The 27096-nt window shown below is 37.3% G+C and overlaps 1 protein-coding gene across 2 annotated transcripts in view; it reads right to left on the bottom strand.

The window, feature by feature from the left end:
* Positions 1–27096, bottom strand: part of RBM25 (RNA binding motif protein 25) — a 56294-nt gene that overhangs the window by 3402 nt on the left and 25796 nt on the right. For both annotated transcript variants that reach the window (XM_082733395.1, XM_082733394.1), the window contains 13 exons: positions 25645–25805; positions 19538–19723; positions 17283–17336; positions 16976–17059; positions 13192–13478; positions 11703–11925; positions 11114–11203; positions 8469–8542; positions 7069–7219; positions 4572–4896; positions 3922–4196; positions 3493–3591; positions 2379–2426 (listed from right to left, as the gene is read on the bottom strand). In XM_082733395.1, coding sequence (XP_082589521.1) covers positions 2379–2426; positions 3493–3591; positions 3922–4196; positions 4572–4896; positions 7069–7219; positions 8469–8542; positions 11114–11203; positions 11703–11925; positions 13192–13478; positions 16976–17059; positions 17283–17336; positions 19538–19723; positions 25645–25805 — 2057 coding nt within the window. The remainder of the gene's footprint in view (positions 1–2378; positions 2427–3492; positions 3592–3921; positions 4197–4571; positions 4897–7068; positions 7220–8468; positions 8543–11113; positions 11204–11702; positions 11926–13191; positions 13479–16975; positions 17060–17282; positions 17337–19537; positions 19724–25644; positions 25806–27096) is intronic.

The raw sequence follows: 27096 nt of genomic DNA, 5'->3' as shown, positions 1-27096 counted from the left end.
CTTGAGCAGCAATTTGAGAGAACTACACTGCAACCTTGGAAATAATACAGACCTAGGCACAAAAAATCACCAGCTAATAAAATGAGGAAACGTACAGTTTGAAAAAATCAGACTTTTTTTTAGAAGAAAAAGTCAAATTTTTAACAAGAGCAAAAGTCCTACTTGAACTAAATTTATCCAAATAAAGAAATATCTAGAAGGTGAGCTTTTGTCAGAACTGGTTGACAAAACTAGCCAACTGTCTGGTTTCTTCCCACTCTGATCAACAATGAGCCAGAAAATTAAAACAATGTAAGTAATTAACCAGTAAAGAATCTAGTTATACTCCAAATATCATAATATTTCCACAGATCAAAATGGATTAACAATAACAAGTGACATCTTCACTGACAGAAACTGCAACTCAGCCAAAGCCAAATACTAGAACACTGAGGGTTTCTTTCTTTTTTGTTTTAAATTCCTTAACTCAAGCCCAACTATAAAACACTCTCTTGACCCAGGGATACTTTCCTAAAAAGAGATGGGAAGGCCAGGGAAGTGCAAATTCTACCCCCAAGGACCAGGATCTATTCATGTTTCTCCTTTCATCTGAGGCTCAGCAGTATGAAGTCAACAAACTTTTCACAAATTATCAGAAATTCTAAAAAAAAAAAAGAGCTGCATCAGCCCGGCTGAGCAGCAGAAAACTAATGTCACCTGGCTTTAGACATCATATAGTGGTGCCTGGACACATCATATAGTGCCTTGACCTTGGAGCTCCCTTTGGTTAGGCCCCCGCACTACACCCCTCCCTGACAGGTCTGCAGTGGAGAATGCAAGCTCTCGCAGGCACCTGTCATCTTATGACATGCTTGCTGTTTCTTCTGACTCATCTGCCCTCTGCTGCCTTCCCACTCTGCCCTCCATTACTTTTTTTTTTTTTTTTTTTTTAAGATTTTACTTATTTGACAGAGATCACAAGTAGGCAGAGAGGCAGGCAGAGAGGCCAGCGCGGTGAGGGGTGGGGGGAGAGCAGGTTCCCCGCTGAGCGGAGAACCTGACACAGGGCTCCATCCCAGCACCCTGGGATCATGACCTGAACCGAAAGTAGCAGCTTTATCCCACTGAGCCACCCAGGCGCCCCTCTCCATTACTCTTTCCACTAACCACCCTCAACTTCTTTAATCATTTTTTTCATCTATTTACCTGGAAACTTGCTGTGTCCCTGAAAGACCCTGAGACACTGCAGCCTACTCGGGAAGTTCCATACTTTCAAAGCCTTCATCTCACAGGAGAGGGGAAACTGCTGGATCCTTCCTATTTCTGTGAACCGTATCTTCATCAAGATTCATGAGATCTCATGACACTCCCTTTCCACTCCAACAGCAGCTATCTAGCAAATACCTAGTCTTTCACCCACAACAGATGAGCACTTTGGCTGTTGGTTCCCGTATTTCTCTTCAATCCCTGTCCCAACACACAGAAGTTTCCATTTCTATGTGCATGACCCAGGCAGAAAGTTTATTATAGTCTTATTGACATCAGCTCTAGCCCAGAAACTTTCTCCCATGGCCAAAGATGCATCCCACCTTCGTCAGGACGAATCCACCACTTGTTCTTAAACATTCTACTCTCTCACTCTTTCCAACACACCTCCCACAGCGTCACTGGAACCACCACCCCGATTCACGTAACCGCTGGCTCTATGCCGACCTTACTGCCTTCTTTTCCTAACTTGGAGCTCACGGTACATTCAACCACTCTTACCTCTACAGTCAATTCTCTTCCTTCTTCCTTTCCTCACAAAGTCACATTAGATAAATGCAACCACTGACACAACTCTAATATCCAAATTAAATGCAAGTGGGGATTTGATGTTTACTCAATGGATACCTGTCCAAGTGACAAAAGTTACACAAGTCTCTTCAAGTCTCAGTTTAGATGGTAATTCCTGTGATGCTTTTCCTAACTGCCCTCCCTACCATCAGATACTCCATCTCCTCTGCCTTCTACATTTTTTTACATTTACATATGACTGCAAGTATATTACAATACCAGTATTAGTGTATCTGCCTCCCTCCTACTTCTTTAAGAGCAGATGTTCCACCTTTTCATGCTTCTAGCACATTGTTCAACCCAGTAAGCACTTAATTAATGTTTTCTAAATGTATGAGTAGATCCAGGATTTGTATTTATACATACAAACACGAAAGGCAGAATGAGAGTGTTAATGTAGTCTAAGGACATCCTAATGTGAGTGGTTTTAAACTCTTTTAGTGCAGATTCATATCTTAATTGGGGCTTCTAAAAAGAAAAGATTCTGGGTAAAAAATTAACCAAATACAGATTAGTTTGTTTACAGATATTAGAGTATTAGTAACAGTAAATTTCTGACTTACCATGGCAACATCATCTAAAATGCTCTGAGGTGAACTATGAGCCATAACCTAAAAGAAACAAGTTAACTGTCATTTTCAAAATTAAAAAAAAAAATTAGCAATACAGCCAAGAAAGTTTAATGTACCCTCATACTAATATGGGAACTTCTTGTGGCTGAAAAAACCTTCTGTAAATTTCTTAATCTTCAGAATCCTACTCTCTTCAATGGAAGTATAGACAACCTGGGATCTTAATCACTATACTATGTGCTCTAATTCAAATACAGAGTTACAAATTTCAATGCTACAATGATTACAAGTAGAAAGGGCAGACCAGATTTGCTATTCCTAATCTTAAAAGAGCAGTAGTGGTGGAAAAATAAGCATTTCCTTAAAATGCAATTCGTTATTCCTTTACAGATATACAGTGCTTCTACTATTCTGTCTCTAAGTCTTATCTGAAAGATAAGACTTTGCCTTCAGAAGACAATGGAAGGATGTGGTATACCTCAGTGATTAAGAGCACAGACTTAGCTCTTACTTATTATAGGGCTATGGTCAAGACCTAACCTCCCCCTAGGCCGCAATTACTACATGTGTAAATGGGGATAATAATAGTAATTTACACTTGCTATGGTTGTTGGGAGGTTTAAAGGACATAAGATTCTATAAAATGCTTAACACAGTACCTCCCAAGAAGAGAGTCTGGGTCACAGCAAATTAACCAATAAAAATGACTGTTATTATGCTGTGAAGGAAACTATTCTGCTCCTTTTCCAAAGGATAGATGACTGAGAAATTCATGGGACAGGCTATCAGCTGTCTCCACAAAAACCCCTTCAACTGTATTTCAGCAGCATTCTAACCATTAAGACATGGGGTGGCAATGCATTCTCTGAGGCAGGGAGAGAGCAAAATTGGCAGCAGGGAGCAAATCTGTCCTCCTTGACCCTCTGAAATGAAAGCATGTGGCGTAGGGGTCTTAAAGTGGAGGAGTTAAGTAGCCATGAAATCTCTTAAAAAGTGAGAGTAAACTATCATAGACTTGGCTTTGCAAGATCTTTTATTTTAGAGAGTGTCTAATATTTTAAAAATATAAAACAAATGTTGGAAATGAAGGGAGATCAAGACTAACCTTAGAACAAACAAAATCAACTAATGTAGCTTCTTCTTCACCTATGTATTCTATAATTTTCTTATTAATCCATGGTCTAATCCGTCGTTCCATCAATATCTGCAAAGTAATGCATGGTTATTAAATTAAGGAATTTTTATTATATTTACTACTACGTCTATAGCCTCATGATTTTTCTTAAAACTAAAATACACATGTTCTCATTCACGAGTTGAACTAACACAGGTATGTATCAAGATATAATCACTTGCTTCTAACTGATGAAGACTTCAAAGTACCACCAAGAATTTCCTCAATCATCGACCTAAATTCCCTGGCAGGCTAAGACCCCAGCCACATTAGCATCTCTACTAACAGAATCAGCAGACTTTATATGCTATGTTCAAAACCACTTCCAATAAAAATGATGAAATACAATTTGCTACTCACAGAATCCACAATAGACCAATCCAGGGGATAAGCAAAGAGCTCAGGTTTGGCTGTAGGAATTTTCTCAATGAGACTCTTAATGTGTTTACGCTTTTCTTCAGTGTTTACAGTGCCTTTGGCAGCATTTTTATCATCTTCACCATAATCCAAGGGAACCAGTTTCCTTTTTCGGGGTACATCATCACTGTCTTCGTCCTCAAATTTGTTAAAGACACTATCTACGGGGAGTTTCTTTCTCTTCACAGAATTAGGCTGACCAGGACTATTGGAAGCACCTATAGTAAAAATACCATATTAGCATGATGACTTAATTTTCAAATGTTAATTATGTTTTACAACCCACCATCCCTCAAGAACAGTGCATAATATACTTTCACAAATCTCAGAGAAAGATCCCAACTGTAAAAAATGACTCACTACTCACAAGTGCTAGAAAATTTAACTTTTCACTTCTTCTCAGAACTTGAAGCAGCTGCAGATATAGGAGCACTAGTAGAACTACGAAAACAATCATGAGCTAGAAAGGCATTTTTGAGTATTTTTCTATCTACCTACCAAGCAGCACATATTTATTTTTTTCCTTAAGGCAAAATGTAAGTATATGTAGGGGATTAAAATAAAAGAAAGAAGGAAGAAAAATGCTAACGTACCCAGTTTAAGACTTAGTCCTATTTTTGGCCTATGTTCCTCAGGCTGTTGTTGATCTGGTGAATTTTCGTGAGGAATAATAATACCACATGGAGACTCATCCCCAGGAGTGTTGGGGGTTGCATTGCCACTGGCAGAGGAAACGGATGGGGCAGAACTGATGGGCCTCAGAGTTGGCTTGAGACAGGGCTTTTGCTCCGGCTCTTCTTCCTCTTCCATGGGCTCCTCTCGTTTTTCTTCTTTTTCTTGCTTTTCTTCTTCTTCTTCCTCTGATTCAGGTTCTTGCTTTATTTGTGGCTGTCTGCGCCTTTCAGCCTCTTGTTCCATCTAAAATAGAAAAATAACATGACTAACAGACCACAACCATACTCCACTCAACCAGCTTTCTGTTTTCCATTATCTTTCATAAAACCTTTACTTTTCATTAGGAATAATGAAATACTCCTTGCTTCTATCATCAGAAAGCTGAGCAGGCCTATACAGTATCTTAGGTACTCTGCAAAATGTTTTCTTATACTTTCAACATTTAAATATAAAATGCATTAAGCTCTTCAGCTATAACAAAGGCAAATACATAATAACAGTAGCTAATTTAAAAGGAAAAGGTATATTTTTATATTTTTATTGAAATTTTATCCCAAAGTTTCAATTTATCTTTAAAGATTGTATTTATTTGAGAGAGAAGGAAGGAGAAAGGGAGTGTGAGCGGTAGGGGAGTGGGGGTAAGGGCAGAGAGAAAGGTAGAAGCAGGCTCCCCATACAGCTGCAGGGCTCAATCCCAGAACTCCGTAATCATGGCCTCAGCTGAAGGCAGATGATTAACTGACTGAGCCACCCAGGAGCCCCCCCGAAATTTTATTTTAGAACAGATAGACAACCACGAAAGAGGCAACTCAAATCCTCAGCTTGGTCATCAACAATAATTTGTTCTGTAGTAGCTGGCTCGCTCAGCCAGGCGAGCATGCAACCCTCAATCTCAGGGCTGTGAATTTCAGCCCAATGTGAGTGCAGCAATTACTTAAAAATAAAATCTTTAAAATGAAATTATTTGGTCTTTCTAGGTCTTGCCTAAGGATGGTAGTCACTTTTGTATTCATGAACAGGAAGAAAGAACTAGAAGGGAAACAATTTTCGGAGTCAAAAGCCTATACCAAAATGAACACTCTCCCTGAAATCATGAAAGATTAAAAAACAACAACAAAATGACCAAAAAGAACATTATAAAAACTTGAGTAAATTCATCAATAACTTTTCTGAGCATGAAACAAAGAATGGAACAAAAAGACCCCAGGGATGCCTGGTTGGCTCAGTCGGTTACACGTCTGACTTAGGCTCAGGTCCTGACCTCAGGATCCTGGGACTGAGTCCATTCTCAGTAGGGAGTCTGCTTCTCCCTCTCCCTCTGCCTCTGCCCCTCCATCCTGCTCATGCTCACTCTCTCAAAGAAATAAAATGTTAAAAAAAAAATCCAGAACTATGTACCAATTAAAAATTGGTGCATGACATGACTTAACCCCATCTACAAACTCACAAAGCAGTACAATCTGTGAGGCCTTCAAACCAACTAGTAGAGAATTAAAACAAAAACACACCCAACCTAAATGTTACAATGGTAAGGATTTAAAAGACCAACCATATACCATGATAGTCAAGGAATGAAAAAAGACATAAAGCTATAAACTGGCCATATTCTGAGTGAAAGATTATACCCAAGTTAAAAGCACATCAGAAAAGAGTGTGTAAATTATAATCCCACTTACAAAATTCATGTGAGGGTATACATATGCCTGTGTGATGAGATTTTAAAAATCACAAATCTCTAAGGATTGTACCAGGCTGAAAAGAAAACAGTTTTTAATTTCTTCACTATTGTGCTACATATTGTCTGACTCTTCTATTTTCTCATGTAAGTACTTTATCAGAAGGAAAAAGAACACAACTTCATTTTGAAAAATAAAAGGGGCATATAAGAAAACATGGCTTCTGTTGACAAATAGGATATAACAGATTTTTTCAAGTTGATATATAAGAACTTACAATATTATTAGATTCACGATATTTTAAGAACTAAAAACTTTTCTCAAATGACACACTACTCTTTTTTGACAGACTCTTAAAAAAAGAATGGAGTATGCGATGTCCTATGCCAAAGTCCTTTCCTTTTTTAAAATGGCATGTTGCTCATGAAAACACCTTTATTTAGGAAATAAAAAAAATTTAAGGTGGCCCCAAAAGTCCTGAAATGTCAGAACACCTTATAGGAAGAACAGGTTTTATTAGATGACATTCATTTAACATAGGTAGTATTTCACAGAAATAAAGGAATAAGACACAGAAGGATGTTTAGAATAATTAAAGCTGTAAATCAAATAACACTGACGATCTGCATAATAAAATAAAGAAAAACCACTAATATCCTCCCCCAATAACCGCAAGATCCATGGAGCATAAACTGCATTTCCCTTATGAGAGCACTGTTGTCGACTTGGGGTAACTCACCCTCTGGAGCTCTGCATCTGGATCCGGATGCCCTTCAGCCAGAAGGCGCTGCCTGATTTCCTCTAGCTCTTCCTTCTCTCTCTTCCTATCCCGTTCATCTGCTTCCATTTCCTTTTCCCTATCACGCAACCTTTTCTGAAGAGCGCTTCCTCTGAAAAAGTAAATCGTAACAGGCTTTGATACTCAAGGCAACTATTACAACAACTAGTATCTCCAAAAGTACCTTCTTTCAAAACTGAAAGCTGCACATTGAGGGAAAGAAAAATGTCTTACTGTTCTGTATCTGAGAACACCCAAGAAGGTGTGCTCTCTACACACACATGTTTAATAAGGAAGCAAGGTCTTGTCATTTACCACCATGCCTCATTCTCAAGTCATTCTGTAAGTATCTAACACAAGGAGAAAACCATTTTCTGAAGAAAGCAAGCTCTCATTCCACAGGGAAAGCCCAACACACACACTGTGTTTTCTTGAATGTCAAGTTGTGAAAAACTACTACAAGAAGTAATAATACCACTAAGAACAGTTCTCTATCTTCAATTCAAAGCAATTCTTTCCCTTATGGAAAAAATCCTTGAAAGAAGTAGTGTATTATCAACAGAAAGCAGAGCTGCTCTCTAGCCAGCAGTACATCTCAAAATGCTGAAATTATATACTACTACTGATTTTATGATTCAGTAATTTTACTTTTTTTTTTTTTTTTCATTTTCTACAAACCCAAAGCGTTGGTATGCTTTCGAAGTGGCTAATTCTGATGTTTTGATTATGTGGGAGTACAGTGTATTAAAATTATATACTAAATTCCTTTACTACATGCCCTGGCTCATGTCAGATACATAAGGTTAAAAAGAGAAATCAAAATATTGTCCATATCCTTCCAAAAATTAGTTTGGAATGGAGGAAGCAGAACAGAGCCAACAATTTTACCAGACTGCCAAGGTGCTAGAATAAGAGTAGCTTAGAAATGCCATGGGAACAAAGACATGAGGGAAGGCAGGCTTCACAACTCTCACTTTACAATAATATATCAGTAGGGCAGGAGATGAGATGGCAAGGAGTTTGCTTTGCAACATTCTTGAATGCAAAAAATTTTAGACCACCTTGAATAGTTACCAACACTAGTTATAACTTGCTATAAAAATTGGACCTCTAGAAAACACATGAAAAAAATTAATTTGTTTTAATATTATTATATGGACCACCACCCCACCAAAGATAGAATTGTTGATCCCTTTCCAACAGTTCTCCCCCACACTCCCAAAACAACATATCAAATATGGAGGTAATTACAAGGTAGAATATTAAGATTTTCTTCCTTACTCCAAACTTGCACCCTCTGGTAGAGAAAATACACCTAGTAAACACTCAAAGTATGAGCTCATGAAGCAAGGGTTCTTTACCTGTAATATTTGGGATCATCTCGATCGTCATCATAATCTTCTAAGAATTCTTTCAGTCTTTTAGCTTCTTTTGCCTTTCAGAAAATAAAAGACAAAGTGTGCAAAATTAACATGAAAATCATATAGACTATCCTCTCCTTCTTGGAGATAGATGTTTCTTACCCATACTACTGGAATTTTATAATTCTCATGTGCATTGAATATTAAATAGCATTAGAGATATTTTATCTTTTAGTCATAAATAACAAGCCAGATTTAGAACTTATCTCTGCAAAAAACAAAAAAAGGCATATAGTATTTCCTCTCTGGATATAATCTTCAAAGTACAGTAATGAAAACAGAGCATACCAAGAAACAAAACTGAAAGTTATTTTATTGAATCTATTATTAACTCAACAAAAATATTTTACATTGGTTGATAGATAATGCTAGAGAAAGTTTTTACAAAACGCAGGACTGAAAAGTCAAGTCACAATCATCATTCTAACTTTGAGTACACAAAACATGAAAGTATAGGACTCTCTCTTATTTTCGGAATTTCAAATAACTCTTGTACTTAATACCACTTAGAGCTAACAATTACATACAAATATGCAATACATAAAAATATTATACTCTATATCCTTATCTATTCTACCAACTATTCTAGCTATTATACCTATATATAAAAGGAGATAAGTTTCTGAATATAGTAAAAATTTAGACTACAGTAAGATTTTAATATATTGCAAAGTTCAAATATTACCTCTTTGTAGAGACTCCCCTAATCTAACCATCTATCCATCACCAATTCCCATCCCCAGAGCTTTCTCTGCACTCCCAAAATACTGTGAACAGACCTTTTCATATCTTAAAACACTCATACATAGTAACTACCTACCTCTCTGACAATACCACCCATTTGTTTCAAAGTTAGCAGCATTTAGTTACTCCTGTATACCCAGTACCTAGCACAAGCACCAAGGCTAGGATATAACTTACACTCAAAATGCCTCAAATTAATGAGCGCAGATTTGTTAAGTAGGAATGACAAGACTTACAAATATTTAAATAAAACACTGGAAGGTCCATGAGATACATACTAAAATATAAACATAAATTACCAGTCTTGAGGAGTAGAAACCTTTACTTTTTACATCATTTACTTCTGTTACTTGAGTAGTTTTATAAAATAAGCAAGTGTAACTTCTTCGGTAATGTATTTTAAAGCTCTCAAACACAAAATAATAGGCAAATTCAGATTTGCATGTAAAAAGCAGCATCACTTCAAATCTATCCCACTATGCTGTTCACGGCAAACAACTCTTCAAATAATCATTTCTCATCATATTATTCTCTTCCTATTTTCTAACCTAGGGATAAAAAAGAAATTCTACAATGGGGACGCCCGGGTGGCTCAGTGGTCTTCGGCTGGGGTCAGGATCCTGGAGTTCCAGGCCTGAGTCCCACATCGGGCTCCCTGCTCAACTGGAAGTCTCCTTCTCCCACTGACCTTTCTCCTCTCATTCTCTATCTCAAGTAAAGGAATAAAATCTTTAAAAAGAAGAAGAAAATGGGAGCTACAATTCAGGGGAGTTGAAATTACTGTCAATAATTCTGTGGCATTATAGATCTACTATACAGAAAACCCATACTATCTATCCAGCTGCTGCATGCACCCTCTTTTGGCTACTTAAAAAACTCCCACTACGTCTTATGTTCAAAAGCTATATGAAGATTTCCAACGTCAGTGAATTTTTAGGAAGAATAACCTCCAAACTGGAAATAAAGAAACTTTCATGAAATTCTGGCAAAGAGAGAACACATGGAACATACCACTCAAGCAAACACTATGCTAAAATCTTTCTGTCATTCTTGTTAGTAACAACCTGTGCCAACGTTTCACTATTATTACAGTTTATCAAACAATGTAAACGCACAATACAAGTTTCACTTTTATGACCGCCATGTAGCTAACAGGTAGCATAAGGAAAAACTATAATTCATAAATGTTATATACAAGACAAGAACTGTCATTTACGAAAACAGTTCTTTACACGGTTTGTTATATGGATTTAAATAAAAACATGAAAAACAAGAGGTCTTCTCATGACACTATTCCCATCATCCCCATGTGCCACACTAGTACAGAACAGAATCTATTCATGCTTCCTCAAATTCAAAATGCTACAGACTCTTAATCAAAGAACGTTTTATAAATCCTCATTTTATATATGACTCTAGGGCAGACCTAATTTAACTTCAATGGTACGCCAAGAGATAATTTTGTTTATAGCCAGCAAAAATGTGAAAATTAAGCGTAAAAAAAAGAGTCTGGTGTACTGGAATTGTCTGAAGATTACTTGAAATATATAAAAATTAAATTATGTAGGGCTGCCTGGGTGGCTTAGCCAGCCAGGCGTCCAGACGCTTGATTTCAACTCGAGTGGCAATCTCCAGATCATGAAATGCAGCCTCACTGGGTGTGGAGCCTGCCTGGGATTTCTCTCTCTACCCCTGCCTTTGTCCCTCTGCCAACAAATTAAATTGTCTTGAGACCTTACACATTTTAATGACACCTCTAATCTAGTTAATGGTCAAGAATTTGACCTGATTTTTATCTTAAAAAAAAAAAAAAATCACTGATTCATAATCTAGACTATTACCATTTCTCTTCTTCTTTCTTCTTCTCTTTCAGCCTCTTTCTCATATTCCCGAGTTTTCTTCCGTTCTCTGATTTCCCAATTCTTAAGGCGCTAAAAAAGAAATTGTCAAATTTAATAATACAAATGTATGCAAAGGGCTCCGAAATTTTTGACTAACCTACTGAGTAGCAAGTTTTAATAAAAGCATTTCCTAGGGCATCTTAGTTAAGTGCACAGCTCTTGGTTTTGGCTCAAGTCATGATCTCAGAGTTGTGAGATCGAGCCTGATGTGCTCCATGACCAGTGGGAGTCTGCTGGAAATTCTCTCCCTCACCCTCTCCCTCTGCGCATATGGCTGCATGCTTTCTCAAATAAATAAAATCTTAAAAAAAAAAAAAAATAGGGGTGCCTGGATAGCTCAGTTGGTTAGGTGACTGCCTCCAGCTCAGGTGATGATCCCGGAGTCCCAGGATCAAATCCCACATCGGGTCCCCTACCCAGCAAGAATTCTGCTTCTCTGACTCTCCCCTCTCTGATGCTCTCTTACTCTCTCAAAGAAATAAAATCTTTAAAAATAATAATAAAGAATAAAAGCATTTCCTCAATTTACCTCTTGGTAAGCAGCTTCTTTCTCTCGGAGTTTTCTTTCAAGTTTTCTTCGTTCATAAGCATCTTCCTCATCCTCTTCTCGGTCACGCTTCTTGTCTTTCTCTCTCTCTCGTTCCCGTTCTCTTTCTCGTTCTCTCTCTCGCTCTCGTTCTCTCTCTCGCTCCCGTTCTCTCTCTCTCTCTCTTTCTCGCTCCCGTTCCCTTTCACGATCTCTGCTCTTTTCTCTATATAAACCAAAGATTTTAAAAATCTGTCAGTCTTTCAGTTTTCCTTTATAAACCAAGGGAAAGGAAGGCAACATATATTACAAAATAATACAGAAACTCATAGGCCAGAATTTAGCACCTGATTTCTGCAGAACTGTAAACTTCTCTGTATTTATCAGGATGATACATTGTAACTCTAATCTCAAATTCTGAATTGCATTTTAAATTCCATGTTAATGCTTATCAGTATCTCAGAAAACAAACACAGCTGGACATAAGAAATATAAAGGGCTGACAAACATGTTAAAAGACAGCCTTCTTCATTAGTGATCAAGGAATAAAGGTGTTGGCAAAGGTGTGGAGAAAGAGCATTTTGGCATATTGCATGGATAAATTAGACCTATACTACTGGCAACGAAAAGTTTTCAAATATTTGAGAGTGGTAAAACCAAACTGCAGAATATATATAGTATGATGCCATGGATCTAATTAAATATAATACAGTGTTTATGGATTCACATCCATGGTAAAAGTATGTATACACTGATTGTATATATGTCAAATTCTTGATAATGGTTACTCAAGAGGACAATAGCTATTCCAGAAGAGGAAGAAAGGGAAGGATTTTAAAGCCCAATAAAGATTAAGGACACCGGATTTCTAGTTCCAGCAACTGATGGGACTGCCTAAAAGTGGACTTCCTTTCAGCTACAAACAGGTGAAAATCTGCAACACAGAAACATATTATCTGAAAACCAGCCTGGGAGAAAAAGGTGAGCTTTTCTTCTTTCCCCACTTTCTTCCTTTGTTCATTTTTGCTTTACTCCTTCCTGAGGAATTTGAGGTGATTCATCCAACAAAGTCAATTTAAGAAAGAAAAAAACTTAAAAGCAATGTAAAATTACAAGGAGTCCTAAACTGAGAGCTAGGTGAGTTGTGGCCATATGGGCTATAGGACCAAGGAAAGACAACTGGCTCAACGCAGGGGTGCTAGTGATGATCTCCCAGGACGCAGGACCTCAATGAAATGGTAAACAGAAAAGATGCCCCAACAACCCAGGGAGAAAAGAGGGACTCAAGTCTGCGCAGAACACTGGGTGGACAATGGCTGTGCTCTGGGTCTGTGTATAAACTAGCTTCAGCTAGAAATTAACCCTGAAGTTGAACACTATTACTCGCCTGGGCTGAGGAAGTCCTCCCCCCGGCCAATATAAACCGTGTAGAGACTGCCCACCCACAGCTCTACTAAAGCATCAGTGAACGGTAACTTCCACGAAGCCTTACCTCGATCGACTCCGATCCTTGTTCCGATCCGAGCTCCGTTCCCGATCGCGGTCTCGGTCTCTCTCACGGTCCCGGTCCCGGTCTCTCTCTTTTGTCCGGTCACGATCCCTATCTCGTTCTCGTTCCCGCTCCCGTTCCTTCTCTTTTTCTCGTTCACGTTCTCTTTCCCTTTCTCGTTCCCGTTCTCGCCTTTCTCGTTCCCTTTCACGCTCCCTCTCTCTTTCTCTCCGTTCTTTCTCAATTTCCTGTCTTTCTTTCTCCTTTTTGCCTTTCTCTTCTTCCAGTTTCTAGAAACCAATAAAAGTACTTTTAGAGTTAACTCTGTAGCTCCAGTATTCAGATATTTCCCGGCGCAATGCCCAACATAAGAAACAAAAACAACCAAACCACTGGCACTTTAATATTAAGTACTTGTGGTTTTACTGGACAAATTAAGCTGAAGCAATCACAACACTAAATAGATTGCGTGCAAACCCATATACTCTACACAGACCAGGAATCTCCAATCTTGGATGCTGGGAGATTGTGTCAAGTGTGGTTGGCCACTCAATGATTATTTACTAACTAAATGACCATGAGGAATGTGTTGATTTGTAGTAATTTCTAGAAATATAATCCCTTAGCTAAAATGTAATTCCCCTCATTATGAAATTTTCTGTAAATCAGTGTGACTACTGATTTACTATTGATACTAAATATAACCCCAGACTTCCCATTACCTACAGGTTACTACTTAAAGATTTCCAAGGGGAGGTGGGGGAGGAAGAGTCAGGTTGCTGTAATACAACTAAATAATCTTCTACCCACTGGTTTGCCCACCCTCCAAAAGATAAGCTGAATTCAGCCAATATTTGCCCTATTATCTAAATGGAAACGTTTACTCCCACCATTACAAGATGGATAGCCCACCAAATACAAAAAGTCTGAAAATCACTCACTTCAAGCAAAAATGTACATAACTGTAATATTCTCATTTCATTTAATTTTAAAAGCAACATATTTATGCCCATTATGCCTATAAGACAATAAAATATATCAACAGTGATAAATCCATCCTTGGAAGGAACGATTGCATATGAACTTACAGATGCTGTGCTAGGACATGGATCGCCAACACTGGATTAACCTTGCCTACAAGCTATGTTTCTGGGAGGAAGAGCAAGTACATGGTTCACAAATAAACCAAATAACAAAGTCAGACCAAGTTTGTACCCTGACAAGATTACCAGTGTACCACACGGTTTCTACACAAACTCAGGAAAAAAAAAAACAAAAACAAAAACAAACAAAACAAAACAAAAAAAAAAAACCCAAACAGGAAAAACAAAACAAAAACAAAATACATTTATCCCTTTGGTTCCATGTTTAGTGTCACCGAAATGAAATTTAAACTGCAACAATAAAATGTGCATTCTTTTGTCTTTTCTCAGTCATGTAAAGCATTTAAAACAACTTTAAAAAGTAATCTTACCTGTTATACTTTTTCTCTTGTTCATGGCTCAGAGAACTGATAGAGGATTATGAGAGAAAAACTAATGCATGAGAAATCAATATATTCAGCTGCTGTGCCAGTCTATATCAAAGGAGAATGTAGGCAAAGCCAATACTGAATACACTGAAGTTACAAAGAGAAGAGAAAAGAAATGACAGGAAGAGGACAGAAACTGAAAGCTATTTAAAGGGGCGAATTCTAATTTCTGAAACAGTTCTAAAGAACTATAAAAATTTATATTATAAAATGAGGCTAACTATGTAAAACTTACCTCAGTGTCATACACTTATAAAGAAATATTTATTTCTGAGATAATACTTACAGATTTATTTTAGCTGTTCCAATAATAATTGGCTTTATAGAATTTAATTTTTACTTTTGCTTATTCACTGCATTACTTATTTCTTAGTAGTGTATACTTCCACTTATGTAAATAATAATTTGTTTCAGAACTCATTTCTAAAGTTTTGTTCTAAGTAAATGAACAAGTGAGTGAATCTGGACCACACTGAATGCATTTCTAAAAAAGACTATGTATGCGGTTAAGTAGATGCACACATACGTACGTATATATATTTTAAGACAAAGACTAAAGAAAGAGAAAATAAAGTGAGTCTAAAAAGATGTAAGGAAGTAATGAAATCATGAAGAAAGGAGAGAAAAAAAAAATCATAAATCTTACCTTATTCTCTCTTCAGACTCGTCCGTGCTGTAAATGGACGCCCCCTGCCACGCTGATACCCTGACAGTCCGTGGTTATTTAATAAACTCATACCAAAACATGCAAAGGTTCACTGAGCTCATTTTTTGTTACTGGATTTTCAAATGTTCCCTTTAACCATACCACCCAACAAGAAGAACTGTTTTTCATTTTCATCTTTTTTTTAAAGTACATTTTGGAAAAAACATCCTCCCCACCCCCATAGTGAAGTAAGTCTAAGGCAGTCAAATGCCTGGCAGCTTCTCAAACTCTGAAGCAATCATCTTTTGAATTATATTCTTAAAAACACAATTTTCTCATATACTGTACCAATGACATGACAGGGTTTAACAAATAACAACAAGGGGGTAAACCACACACACAACTGTATACCATTTTCAAGCTTACTCAGACCCTGAATTTGAGTACTGGAACCTAACCAAAAGTATTCCTCGAAAATGACTTCCCACGGACTACCTTTTAAACTCAAAATTAATTTGGGAAAATTTTATTTGTGCTTTTAGACATACTTAATTCCTGAAAAAGCACTGTGTATGTGAGCTAGGGCTGGGCATCGGGATAATAAGTGTTCAGCAGCACTGATTCAATGACACTGTCAACATGGGATTTTGAAAGCAGTAAGAAAAAGTTTAAGGTTAAATAAAGAAAAGATGAACACTTAACATTTCACTGAGTTAAAGATCACTCAGTCTTTAGAGTAAAAACCAGTAACATCTTATTATCTCTAAAAACAAAATACATTACATGCCGTGTTTGCATTTTACCGTTCATAAGCATCACCTTCAACACCAGCGAACATTCACAGATGCACTGTCATTGAGAGAAGCTTTCAATAGGCAAAACTCGTGAGTGGGATTTACTATGCACAAATACCCATTTCCAAGCCAGTTACCCCTTTGCATATTTTTCTGAGGGGGCATCCATAAATATAATAAAAAACAGAAGCTCATACTTACATCCTATTCCTTGTTACTTTCCAAGCTGAGAGTTTCATCTTGCATTAGTCACCATATGATCTCTATCATAATGGTGGGGGTCAATGAATAGATTAGCTTTATGGGAATTTACAGTTCTTCCATGCATCTAAAATTTGGTAAGTCTGGTAACCACTGACCTACTTTTTAAAATCTCCCCCTCTCAACTTAAATCTACACAAATATATATCTTAAATTTTAATCTCAGCTCTAAAGAAAAGATTTTCCTAAGATTAAGTTAAATAACTGCCCCAGAAATAAACTACAGTGTAGGTTATCCTGCTGCCCCACTGAATCTAATGTAAATCTGACCTTGATGTTTATGTTAAAATCTAAAAATAAAATTAACTTTTATTCATATTAAAGTGAGATGACTGCAGAGTAGTCAGTAACTGAAAAAACTAAGTACAATATGTCCAGGACCACTTTAATATGGTATTGTTCTTCTGTTTCTTTGTCTCTAAATATTAATTAACCTATAAAAAGCACTTAAATTATATTCTAATGTAAGGTTGATTTTTTTTTCTTTTTGTCTGTTTGCTTTGGGTTCTGTAAAAAGTCTAGATTGGTATCAAGTAAAAAAATCAAGAATACTACCTTGTGTGTGTCTCTGAATTTGCTGATCTCTCTGGATATCAGGTCTCTTTTGTCTTCTTCCATTTCTATAGCATTTATATCCTCCTAAAAAAGACAGAAGGGATAGGAGAGAATACATTAAAGATTAATCCACATCAAAACAGATACTAAAAGATATTTTGTACCATCTTACAAAAAAGACAATAATTTATATAGTATAAAAAACTAGTGATCTAAGTCAAATAGTGAGAAATCAGATGAAAAAGAATCACAAGTCTGGCCAATAGCAATAAACATTTATTGTCAGTGTCTTGTAATGTAAACGAACCTTAGTGATGAGTGGGTAGGGGATCAGTGGGGCCACTGGAAATCTGCGGAAAATCTGCGGAAAAATCCACAAAGATTTAAAAAAAGAGCAAGAGTTTTCATTATTCTACACAACAATTCACTGTATGTTTATAATGTAAGCAAAGTAAGATTTCTGTGACATTTCTTGATTTCAAATTACTTAATAAAGAAGATTTCACTTACTCTCTTTAACACCTCTTGTCACCTACCTCCTCACCCTCCAACCACCTCAGGCAAGGGAATAAGGAAAGTCTCACACTAGCTAGACTTTTTCCTTCATCCTCTGGAAATAATCATACCAACAAAATTTACCCATAATTCCTGCCATTGAGCAGGAGCTCTTTGAGCCTCTCCTCCAAACACCTATCAAACAAATACTCTAGCTACTTTCTCCTTTCTTGGTAATGCCGGGGAGGAAGAACAAGCTCTACAAACCTCAATTACTCTATACCTAATGGACTACCAATTCCCATTCCCAATGACTGGCATTTTACTAGACAGGTTTTTATTACCACATGAGGAAAAACAAGCCAAGTAATAAAAATATATTTGGCCACAAAGCAAACTGAAGATAACCTAATAAGGGACTCAAATTCAAAATAAAATGAACCATAACCACCCAATACTAAAAACCATACTATATGATTCATGGTACTTTTCATGGCACATAAAATTCATGCACACAACACACTCCCAATATTTTTAAAGAATACTCCCCACAATTTCTCTAAATTTACCCCAAAGAAATGAATGTTAAAAACAAAACAAAACAAACAAAAAAAACATTTTGGGGGTACCTGGGTAGCACAGTCAGTTAAGGTTCAACTCATGGTTTCAGCTTAGGCAAGCCCTGCTTGGGGCTCCAAGCTAGGGACGGAATCTGCTTGAAATTCTCCCTCTGCCTGTGCCCCTCCCCCTCAAGCTCGCTCACGCTCTCTCTCAAACAAATCTTTTTTTTTTTAAGATTTTACTTAATTATTTGACAGAGATCACAAGTAGGCAGAGAGGCAGGCAGAGAGAGAGAGGAAGGAAAGCAGGCTCCCTACCGAGCAGAGATTCCCCATGTGGGGCTCCATCCCAGACCCCTGGGATCATGACCTGAGGCAGAGGCTTTAACCCACTGAGCCACCCAGGTGCCCCTCAAACAAATAAATCTTTTTTTTTTTTTTTAAAGATTTTATTCATTTATTTGACAGAGAGAGATCACAGTAGGAGAGAAGAAGGGAAGAGATCACAGAGAGAGGAAGGGAAGCAGGCCCCCTGCTGAGCAGAGAGCCCGATGTGGGACTCGATCCCAGGACCCTGAGATCATGACCTGAGCTGAAGGCAGCGGCTTAACCCACTGAGCCACCCAGGCGCCCCAAATAAATCTTTAAAAAAAAAAATTTTTTTTTCCTTTAACCTTGACTCCCTACTATTCAATTAGTTTAGGCTGGCAAAAAGTAATAAAATATAATACACTGGGGAGGAGTGTTTCATCTTACCCTACTCTTCAACTGCCCTCCAATTAGAAGTTCAACTGCAGGGGTGCCTAGGTGGCTCAGTGGGTTAAAGCCTCTGCCTTTGGCTCAGGTCATGATCCTGGGGTCCTGGGATCGAGCCCCGCATCGGGCTCTCTGCTCTGCAAGGAGCGTGTTTCCTCTTCTCTCTCTGCTTACCTCTCTGCCTACTTGTGATCTCTCTGTCAAATAAATAAAATCTTAAAAAAGAAGAAGAAGAAGAAGAAAAAGTTGTTGTTCAACCGCAGTACTGTCCATAGAGGGAATGCGATGTGGTTTAGAACAAAAGATGGCAAGATTTAAAGAATGGGTAAAAATCTTCAGTGAAGGGTATCTGGTGTGTTGCTTGAAGCAGAGATAGAACAATATCCAGGAGTAAGGCAAAACAAAGCCAGCCCCTTACAGCCAAAAAAACAAAACAAAACAAAACAAAACTTCCTTTGTCCCTTAATATCAGCATCTACTTCGTGAGTCAAGGGCTTTTTCCTTATGTAATTTGAATCCACAGATAAACATAAGCATCCATGCCAGTATATTTCAAACATATAAAACACAAACATTTTGGTGAAAAGAGTGAGTTACTTGATAAAACATGGTCAAATTAGGTTTAACAGTATATTGTGTTAAATCTTAAGTCATTTTCTCCTTGAAAGTTGCAATGCAATGAAAGCACAAGCGTGACACCACAGAAAGTAAACCACAGAAAGGACTATTGCCAGAAATCAGTAACACATACGTCCTCCTTCTTCTCCTTCTTCTTCTTCCTGGGGTGAGAGTCAGATTCCTGGGAGGGGGCATTGAGCTCACTGGAGTATTCTCGAATTAAAACTTCAATGGCCCCTTTGATCATCTGATCTCTTCTCTTTGTTTCTTCATCTAGGGCTTCTTCATCATCATTCGTGACAGTTTCTGGCCTAGCAGTCTTTAAACAAAAACAAAAACAAAAACACAAAGCAAGTTCAGGGGAGTGAAGAGGAAAAAGAAATCCAAAAAAAAAAAAAAAAAAGAAAGAAAAAATAAAATCATTCTAAAATAAGTCAGTACACAAAGCAAACATTTTTTCTCTAAAACATCTGTGTCATCCTATTAAATGCAGACTTGGCTCTGTTCTTAACTTCAAAAAACTACATTTCATTTACTGATTTTTCTTAGATACTGATACTTCATCATTTTCTTTTCCTTTTTTCCTTTAATAGCTAATATTCTAACCTCTGACCAGTTACAGGGAGATCAAACCACAATACAAACACACTACATAACATACCTGCCAAGCTTTCAGTTTTTCAGATTCTTTCTCAAATACTTCCACAAACTAATGACGGTTACTAAATTAACCAAAATACAGTTGAAAATTTCATTATGTGAAAAAAGCAGAAATACGGTTCTATGTACACTGTAACAGCCACCATTTAAAATTTTTAAAATGTATGTGTAGGTTAACAAATGTAAAATACAAGGCAGCTATATACAACAAAACGCAAGCATCAAAAAAACACAAACAAAAAGGCGAGCATCTGACCTGCCAAGGGCTGAACAATGTCATCTTTTCCTGCTCTGTGGGAATGTGGGTATACCACTTACAAAAACCATATACTTATATACTTGGAAGAAACCAACTCTAAATACTGCCCAAGTATTTCTCCCATGACCTGCACATGTAATGTTATAAAAAATAACACGAAATTCATGTGGTAATGCTTCTCACAAGTAAGTGACTATTTGTAGGACTTTGTTTTTTTTAAAGACTAACGTAACTGTATTGCTGTGAAAAAAAAATTACTGACTTCCGACATACTATGCGATTCTCCTTCCTTTTATCTTAGATTTATTTTAAGGCCCCTGGTTAAGGAATTAATTCAGTTCAAACTACACAACTTAGAGAATAACCTCAAAACTCTGGATAATTTCATTACTCTCAACCAGTCTTTTTTTAAAATTAGGAAAGATGGGAAAGTATTACAAGCAACAAGATAAAGACATGTACAAAACTTTTTGTAATTTAAAACTATACACATATACATCTTAAGGTACTTATCAGTTTAGTTGGTAAACATATGCCATGTGCATTTTCAGATACAAATAAGACAATGCTCTTCTGCATAAATACTGGCTCTTGCATGGCACAATGTATGCAGCTATATGAGATAGTTGCATGCATTGTGGCTCCTGAATACAACTTAGCAGTGATTTCATAATTTCATAAGTCTGAAAGCTATCTCTAACAGATACTAATTCAATAGGTATTTATTTCTTGATTTGCTGAACAAAATTTTTTTATTTAAAAATATTTTCTTGGGGCGCCTGGATGGCTCAGTGGGTTAAAGCCTCTGCCTTCAGCTCAGGGTCATGATCCCAGGGTCCTAGGATTGAGCCCCACATCAGGCTCTCTGCTCAGCAGGGACCCTGCTTATTACCCCTCTCTCTGTCTGCCTCTCTGCCTACTTGTGATCTCTCTCTCTGTCAAATAAATGAATAAAATCTTTAAAAATATCTTCTTGAGTTGCCTTGGTGGCTCAATCAGTTAAGTGTCTGCCTTCAGCTCAGGTCATAATCTCAGGGTCCTGGGACTGAGCCCAGCATCTGGCTTCCTGCTCAGCGGGGAGTCTGTTCTCCCTCTCCCTCTGCTCCACTCCTGCACTCTCTCTGTCAAATAAGTAAGTAAAAGTAATTGCTACACCCAGCATGGGGCTCAAACTTACAACCCTGAGATCAAGAGCTTCATGTTCTACTGAGCCAGCCATGCACCCCTGGTTCAACAAATTCTTAAGAGCCTACTGTGTATGCAAGATACTATGCTAGAAGCCAAAAATAATTCGATATTGGAAAAAGAAATCACCTTGCCCCGAAGCATTTAGCAAATATAAGCAGTTAACTTCAAGTCAAGTCATAATGTGCAGTATTTTAAAACTACTCTGAGTTCCTTACTCTTCATCTAATCTTTTTTTAAAGTTAGCTCCACGCTGGGCATGGAGCCCAGAGAGGTGAACTTATGTCCCTGAAAACAAGAGTCGGACACTTAACCAACTGACCCATCCAGGCACCCCTTTATCCAATCTTCTTCTGCCAACTTACTACTTGGTATCTTGGATAAAAATGAGCAGCTTCACCAAGGATTGTAAATATCTGTTAAAATTATTTACCAAAAACATTGTAAACTATAATCGTGGTGATAAGTTTTTATTTTAAACCAATAATATATCCCAAGAAGGTCTTTGTGCAGCTTTTACAAAAATCCCCTCAGTAATACTATGCTTCTCCACAGGTTTTAAATGAAAAAATTAACCCAACACTAACTTGCACTGAAACTTAGGTCCTAAGACACACATGGGCCAATTCAACCCAAACCCTCAGCTACTGATACCTAAATTCTTTATTATGGAAATATACTGTATGAGAGAGCATCAAGTCTGTCATCAGCATTTTCCCCACATGCTAAATTCCTATCCATGAACCCTCAACATCTCCATGCTTCTCTAAGCATAAAGGCAGAAACCGGGTGGGGTGCCTGGGCTGTTCAGTCAGTTAAGTGCCTGCCTTCAGCTCAAGTCAGGATTCCAGGGTCCTGGGATGGAGTCCCAGCCTTGCATTCCTGCTCAGCGGGGAGTCGGCCTCTCCTTCTGCCCCTCCCCCAGCACTTGTGCATACACATGCTCTCTCAAATAAATAGAACTGTTAAAAACAAAGAAAAAGATAAAAGTGGGATTATATGAATCTGAAGGCCTAGTCATTTAAAAATACTCATAAGCCCCCAAATTCCCCACCACCACCATCTTAAATCAAATATAAGTATCAGTACAGCTAGTCTTACCTAAATTAGAAATAAAGCAGTTGGAATGAAGGAATTCACATCACCTTCTGAATAACTACTGCCCCTTGATCCATAGGGGAAATGTACATTTTTAGAAGGAGAGCTTATTAGCTGAAGTCTCTTACCCAATTGTTAATGTAAGAAAACCAAAAATAATCAGATATATCACAGAAGGAAAAGTTTGTGTTTCTTTTTTAGTCCAAGAGAACTACACAACTACTTGTGTTCTGTGTTCTGACTGAAAGGAAAATGCCTGACTCAAGCACCACCACACAAGCCCCTCAAGGTCTCTGCTCACATCATCCATCTTAGGTCACTGTTTTCCAGACTTCTCCCAACAATCAACAATCAAGAAGAAAGAACAATACCCTCTCATATTTTATCTTGAAAAATCATGACAAATTTGTCATCTAGTTCCACAACAGTTATACATGCTTAAGTTATTTGAAAACAAATTTTTATCTGACAGAACAGCTAAACTTTTTCTTTTTACCAATATCGTTAAGTTAAATGGACATACCAGCAGATTACATCATGTCTGCTTGTGGCTTCAAGTATCTCTGGGCACCATGCCATGCACACCCAGAAGTCATGTCTGTTAATGTTTTAAATTTCATCTGTTTTGAAATAATTGTTCTATTTTTACTGGAGGTAGCTCCAATTCCATTTTTTTCCCCCATGCCATTTTTGAAGATATAAACAGATTTAAATCATGGTTCCTCTCACTAATAGTGATTACAAATTAAAGTTACACAATTGTGCATTTCCTTATTTACATATACAGTGAAAGTCATTTACTTCATGTTCAGAGTACATTATTTGCAATGTTACAAATCAAACCACCTCACCAGTTGATGATTAAACAACAGAGGGGAAAAAAAGACCCTCAGGGAATTACATAAAAACTGTGAAGACATTAATTTCATTTAATTCCACCCTTTATTTTAAATAATTCGGCTACCACTACAAGGAAAATCTGGAAAGTCTTATTTCAGACAGTTGTTTTTTTGATGTGACAGGCTACACTGCTCATCTGCAATCTAATTGATATTATACAGAAACTGCATATTATTATTTATTTGTAAAGCGAGATAAAGACAGAATGATCATCAGGTGAACAATGTAACTGCAACTGATACTCAATGAAGGATCATTCCATTCTTACTACGGGCAAGACACTGTCTTAGGTTCTGTGCAAGTTCAAGAGGAAGACACACAGTCTGTAATCTTACTTGCCGTTTCTATCTTATAATCAGATATGGAAATAAAGCAGGATATAAGGGGTGTGAGAGACAGAGATACCAACAATGTATGTTACAAAGCACTGACCTAACAGCAGTAAAAACCTGGGAACAAAGTGGGAAGAGGAATTAATTCTGCCTGAGAGAAATCGAAGGTAGGACTGATGACGGCTATCCGAATTAAATAGCATTGTAATTAGAACTATATAGACAGAATTGCAACGGGGAGCTTGAATGGGCACCAAGGACATGAGATGTCAGCAAAGAACGAAAGAAGTTTGAAGGGATACATGACTGACACATGCAGAATGACTAATAAGAAAAAGCAAAACGGAAGACTGAATAAGCCTTGAATGCCATACTAAGAATATGGACTTTATACTCTAAGAAATTCAAAATCATTAAGGATGCATGAAAAGCGGGTTGATATAATTAGTTTTAGAAATAAAGGCAGTGGGGCGCCTGGGTGGCTTAGTTGTTAAGCATCTGCCTTCAGCTCAGGTCATGATCCCAGAGTCCTGGGATCGAGCCTCGTATCAGGATTCCTGCTTGAGCTTCCAACTAGGCGGGAAGCCTGCTTCCCTCTCTCCACCTCCCCTCTCTGTGTTCCCTCTCTCTGTGTCTCTGTCAAATTAATAAGTAAAACCTAAAAAAGAAATGTAAGCAATGCTTTAATAGATGAGAGAAAACAAAATGCAGAGAATCAGTTAAAATATTATTAGAAGTACAAAAAAAGATACAATTTTAAAAAGCTAATTATAGAATACTTAGAACTCAATCCTGTATTTATGAAAGAAAAACAAATTCATAAAAAACTATATTCATACACAGAAAAAACTCTGGAAGAATATGCAACAAAAATGTCTGCAGTGGTTCCTAATGGTGATGGGATTACAGTGGTACCTAATTCCTTCTTTATAGTTTGCTTTATGAATTTTTTACAAAGAATATACAATGTTATTTGGAAAGGAGGGAGGGTTAATACCAAGAAAGCTGTTTCTATTTCCAATGAGAATGAAAACCTTAAAACAGCAAAAAGGATTTTTTGGTTTTTTGTAGAAACAATAAAGTAACAATAAACCTACTTTAAATCCATCATGATTGAAATTCCAAAAGGTAATAGGAAATACACCAGGTTTTTGTTATTTTTTGTTTTGTTGAAAAACAGAAATGATATATACAACACAACATGTTAAAATTTCTTTTACTTTATCTTCGTTTAATATGGCCACCAATCTGAGGTAAGTAAAAAGACTTATTTTCATTTATTTTAGAACTTTTTTTTTTCAAGGATATCCTTTTTTTTCAAGGCTCCACGCCCAGCACTGAGCCCAACACAGAGCTTGAACTCATGACCCTGAGCTCAAGACCTAACCTGAGATCAAGAGTCAGATGTGTTAACTTGTGTACTTCTAAAACAGAAGGCAACTAATTAAAATTAATGTGTAGGTTGAAATATATTTTGTTGTACTTACTTACAAAGCTGCCTTAATGAATTAGCTCTGTTTGGAATAGTCTGTACCAGTGTGTTCTCTGGCAAGTTAACCTTGTCCAGCCTCCCTCACTACCTTCATACCAACCTGGAACAAGCAAACCAACAGTCATCCACCCATTATGGGTAGATAAAAAGTTGAAAGTAACTATAAGCTATAAAAATACCCTCCTGCATTTTAGCCACAAGGACATATTATGATGAGGATGATCCTGGGAAGCCCCATAGCAGATTCACTTATAAGAAGTATTTACACTGGAAGAACACAGTTGGCCTAGAAAGATAACACTGTAGAAACATACCCCATTAGAAGCTTTCTTCTTTGCTTTCCATTCATCTAGTTGTGCCTTTGTCTTTGCATCAACTTTAACAAGGAGCTTCTTTTCTCCAATCTGCAGGTCATGCAATAACCTGAGCGCGCGGAGGGTAGACTCGGGTTCCTTATACTCACAGAAGCCAAAGGCTAAAAACGGATGTAAAGAATTACTGAAATATCAATACAGTTGTGAAAACAAAATATTTATGGGCAATTAAAATCATCAGAGACCAAATGTTCTACTAGCAGAATTACTCATGTTGTCACTCCTCCCTTTCCTTCAATTACCCTTGATCATTTTATCTTTAGCACCCTCAAATCATGACAAGAAAAAAAGAAAACAAAAACAGGGGAAAGAAAGAAAAATTCTAATCAAGCAAACTGCTACCTATTAGAAGTGCTAATATTTACCAGAACAACAGATTTCATAACTGAGTCTTTTATTTCCTGAATCCATTCCATCAGATCTCCTGAGCTAGTGACAACAGCCTCCTTAAACCTATCATAAGAACTTCCTTTTTTTTAAATAGGATACTTCTGTTTTTTAAGATTTATCTACTTATTTTAGAGACAGTGTGGGAGTATGATGCACGCCTGTGAGCAGGGGCAGAGGAAAAGAGGAAAGAATCTCAGGCAAACCACCCCCCAACCCCCACCCCCGCCGTGAGGAGGCAGACACAGATGGATGCCTTACCAACTGAGCCACCAAGGCACCCCACAAGCACTTTTCAATTCTGAGAAGTTAAACTACAAATGTACTGACCTTTCACCCTCACAATAAGTTTAATCTTTCTCTTTTTTAATTTTAGTAACTAGTCTCACCATTATTACCATGCCTTTAAACCAGAGATATTAGAACAAACACTTTAACCTGGGATCGAGCCCCGCATCAGGCTCTCTGCTCAGCGGGGAGCTTGCTTTCCCCTTTCTCTCTGCCTGCCTCTCTGCCTACTTGTGATCTCTCACTCGCTGTTAAATAAATTTTTTAAAAATTTTTTAAATTAAAAAAAAAAGAAGAGTAACCTAAAAATTGAAAATAAAACAAACGAATCAAAATATGTAGAGTTAAGGACGCAAACACAGAGATGAACTATTCAGAGTGATTTTAAAACAACAAATTTGACCACAGGTTTTTTTGAGTGATGTATCTTAAGACAAAAGACTTGCCAATTAAAAAGAAAATTTCTATAATCATATTGTTGATGATTAACAGTCTTAAACCTCTGTACATGAAATATGAGATGAAGCAAGCCCATAATTAATTTAATAGTCTATCATCCCAATGTCCTTGAAACTAAGGATTTTCAGTATGGGGGGGGAGAAGATACATTACAGAAAAGGTTAAATAAAAACCTTTAAGTCCTGAATGTAAGCTAATGTGCACTGGAAAAACATAAAGGCAAAGACTAAACAAGTGTTTGTTTGTTTTTTAATACTT

The sequence above is a fragment of the Mustela nivalis genome, assembly GCF_964662115.1.
Source record: "Mustela nivalis genome assembly, chromosome: 6".
Taxonomy (NCBI): Eukaryota; Metazoa; Chordata; class Mammalia; order Carnivora; family Mustelidae; genus Mustela; species Mustela nivalis.
Note: the sequence above shows the minus strand (reverse complement) of the source record. Positions and strands in the feature narration are given on the sequence as shown.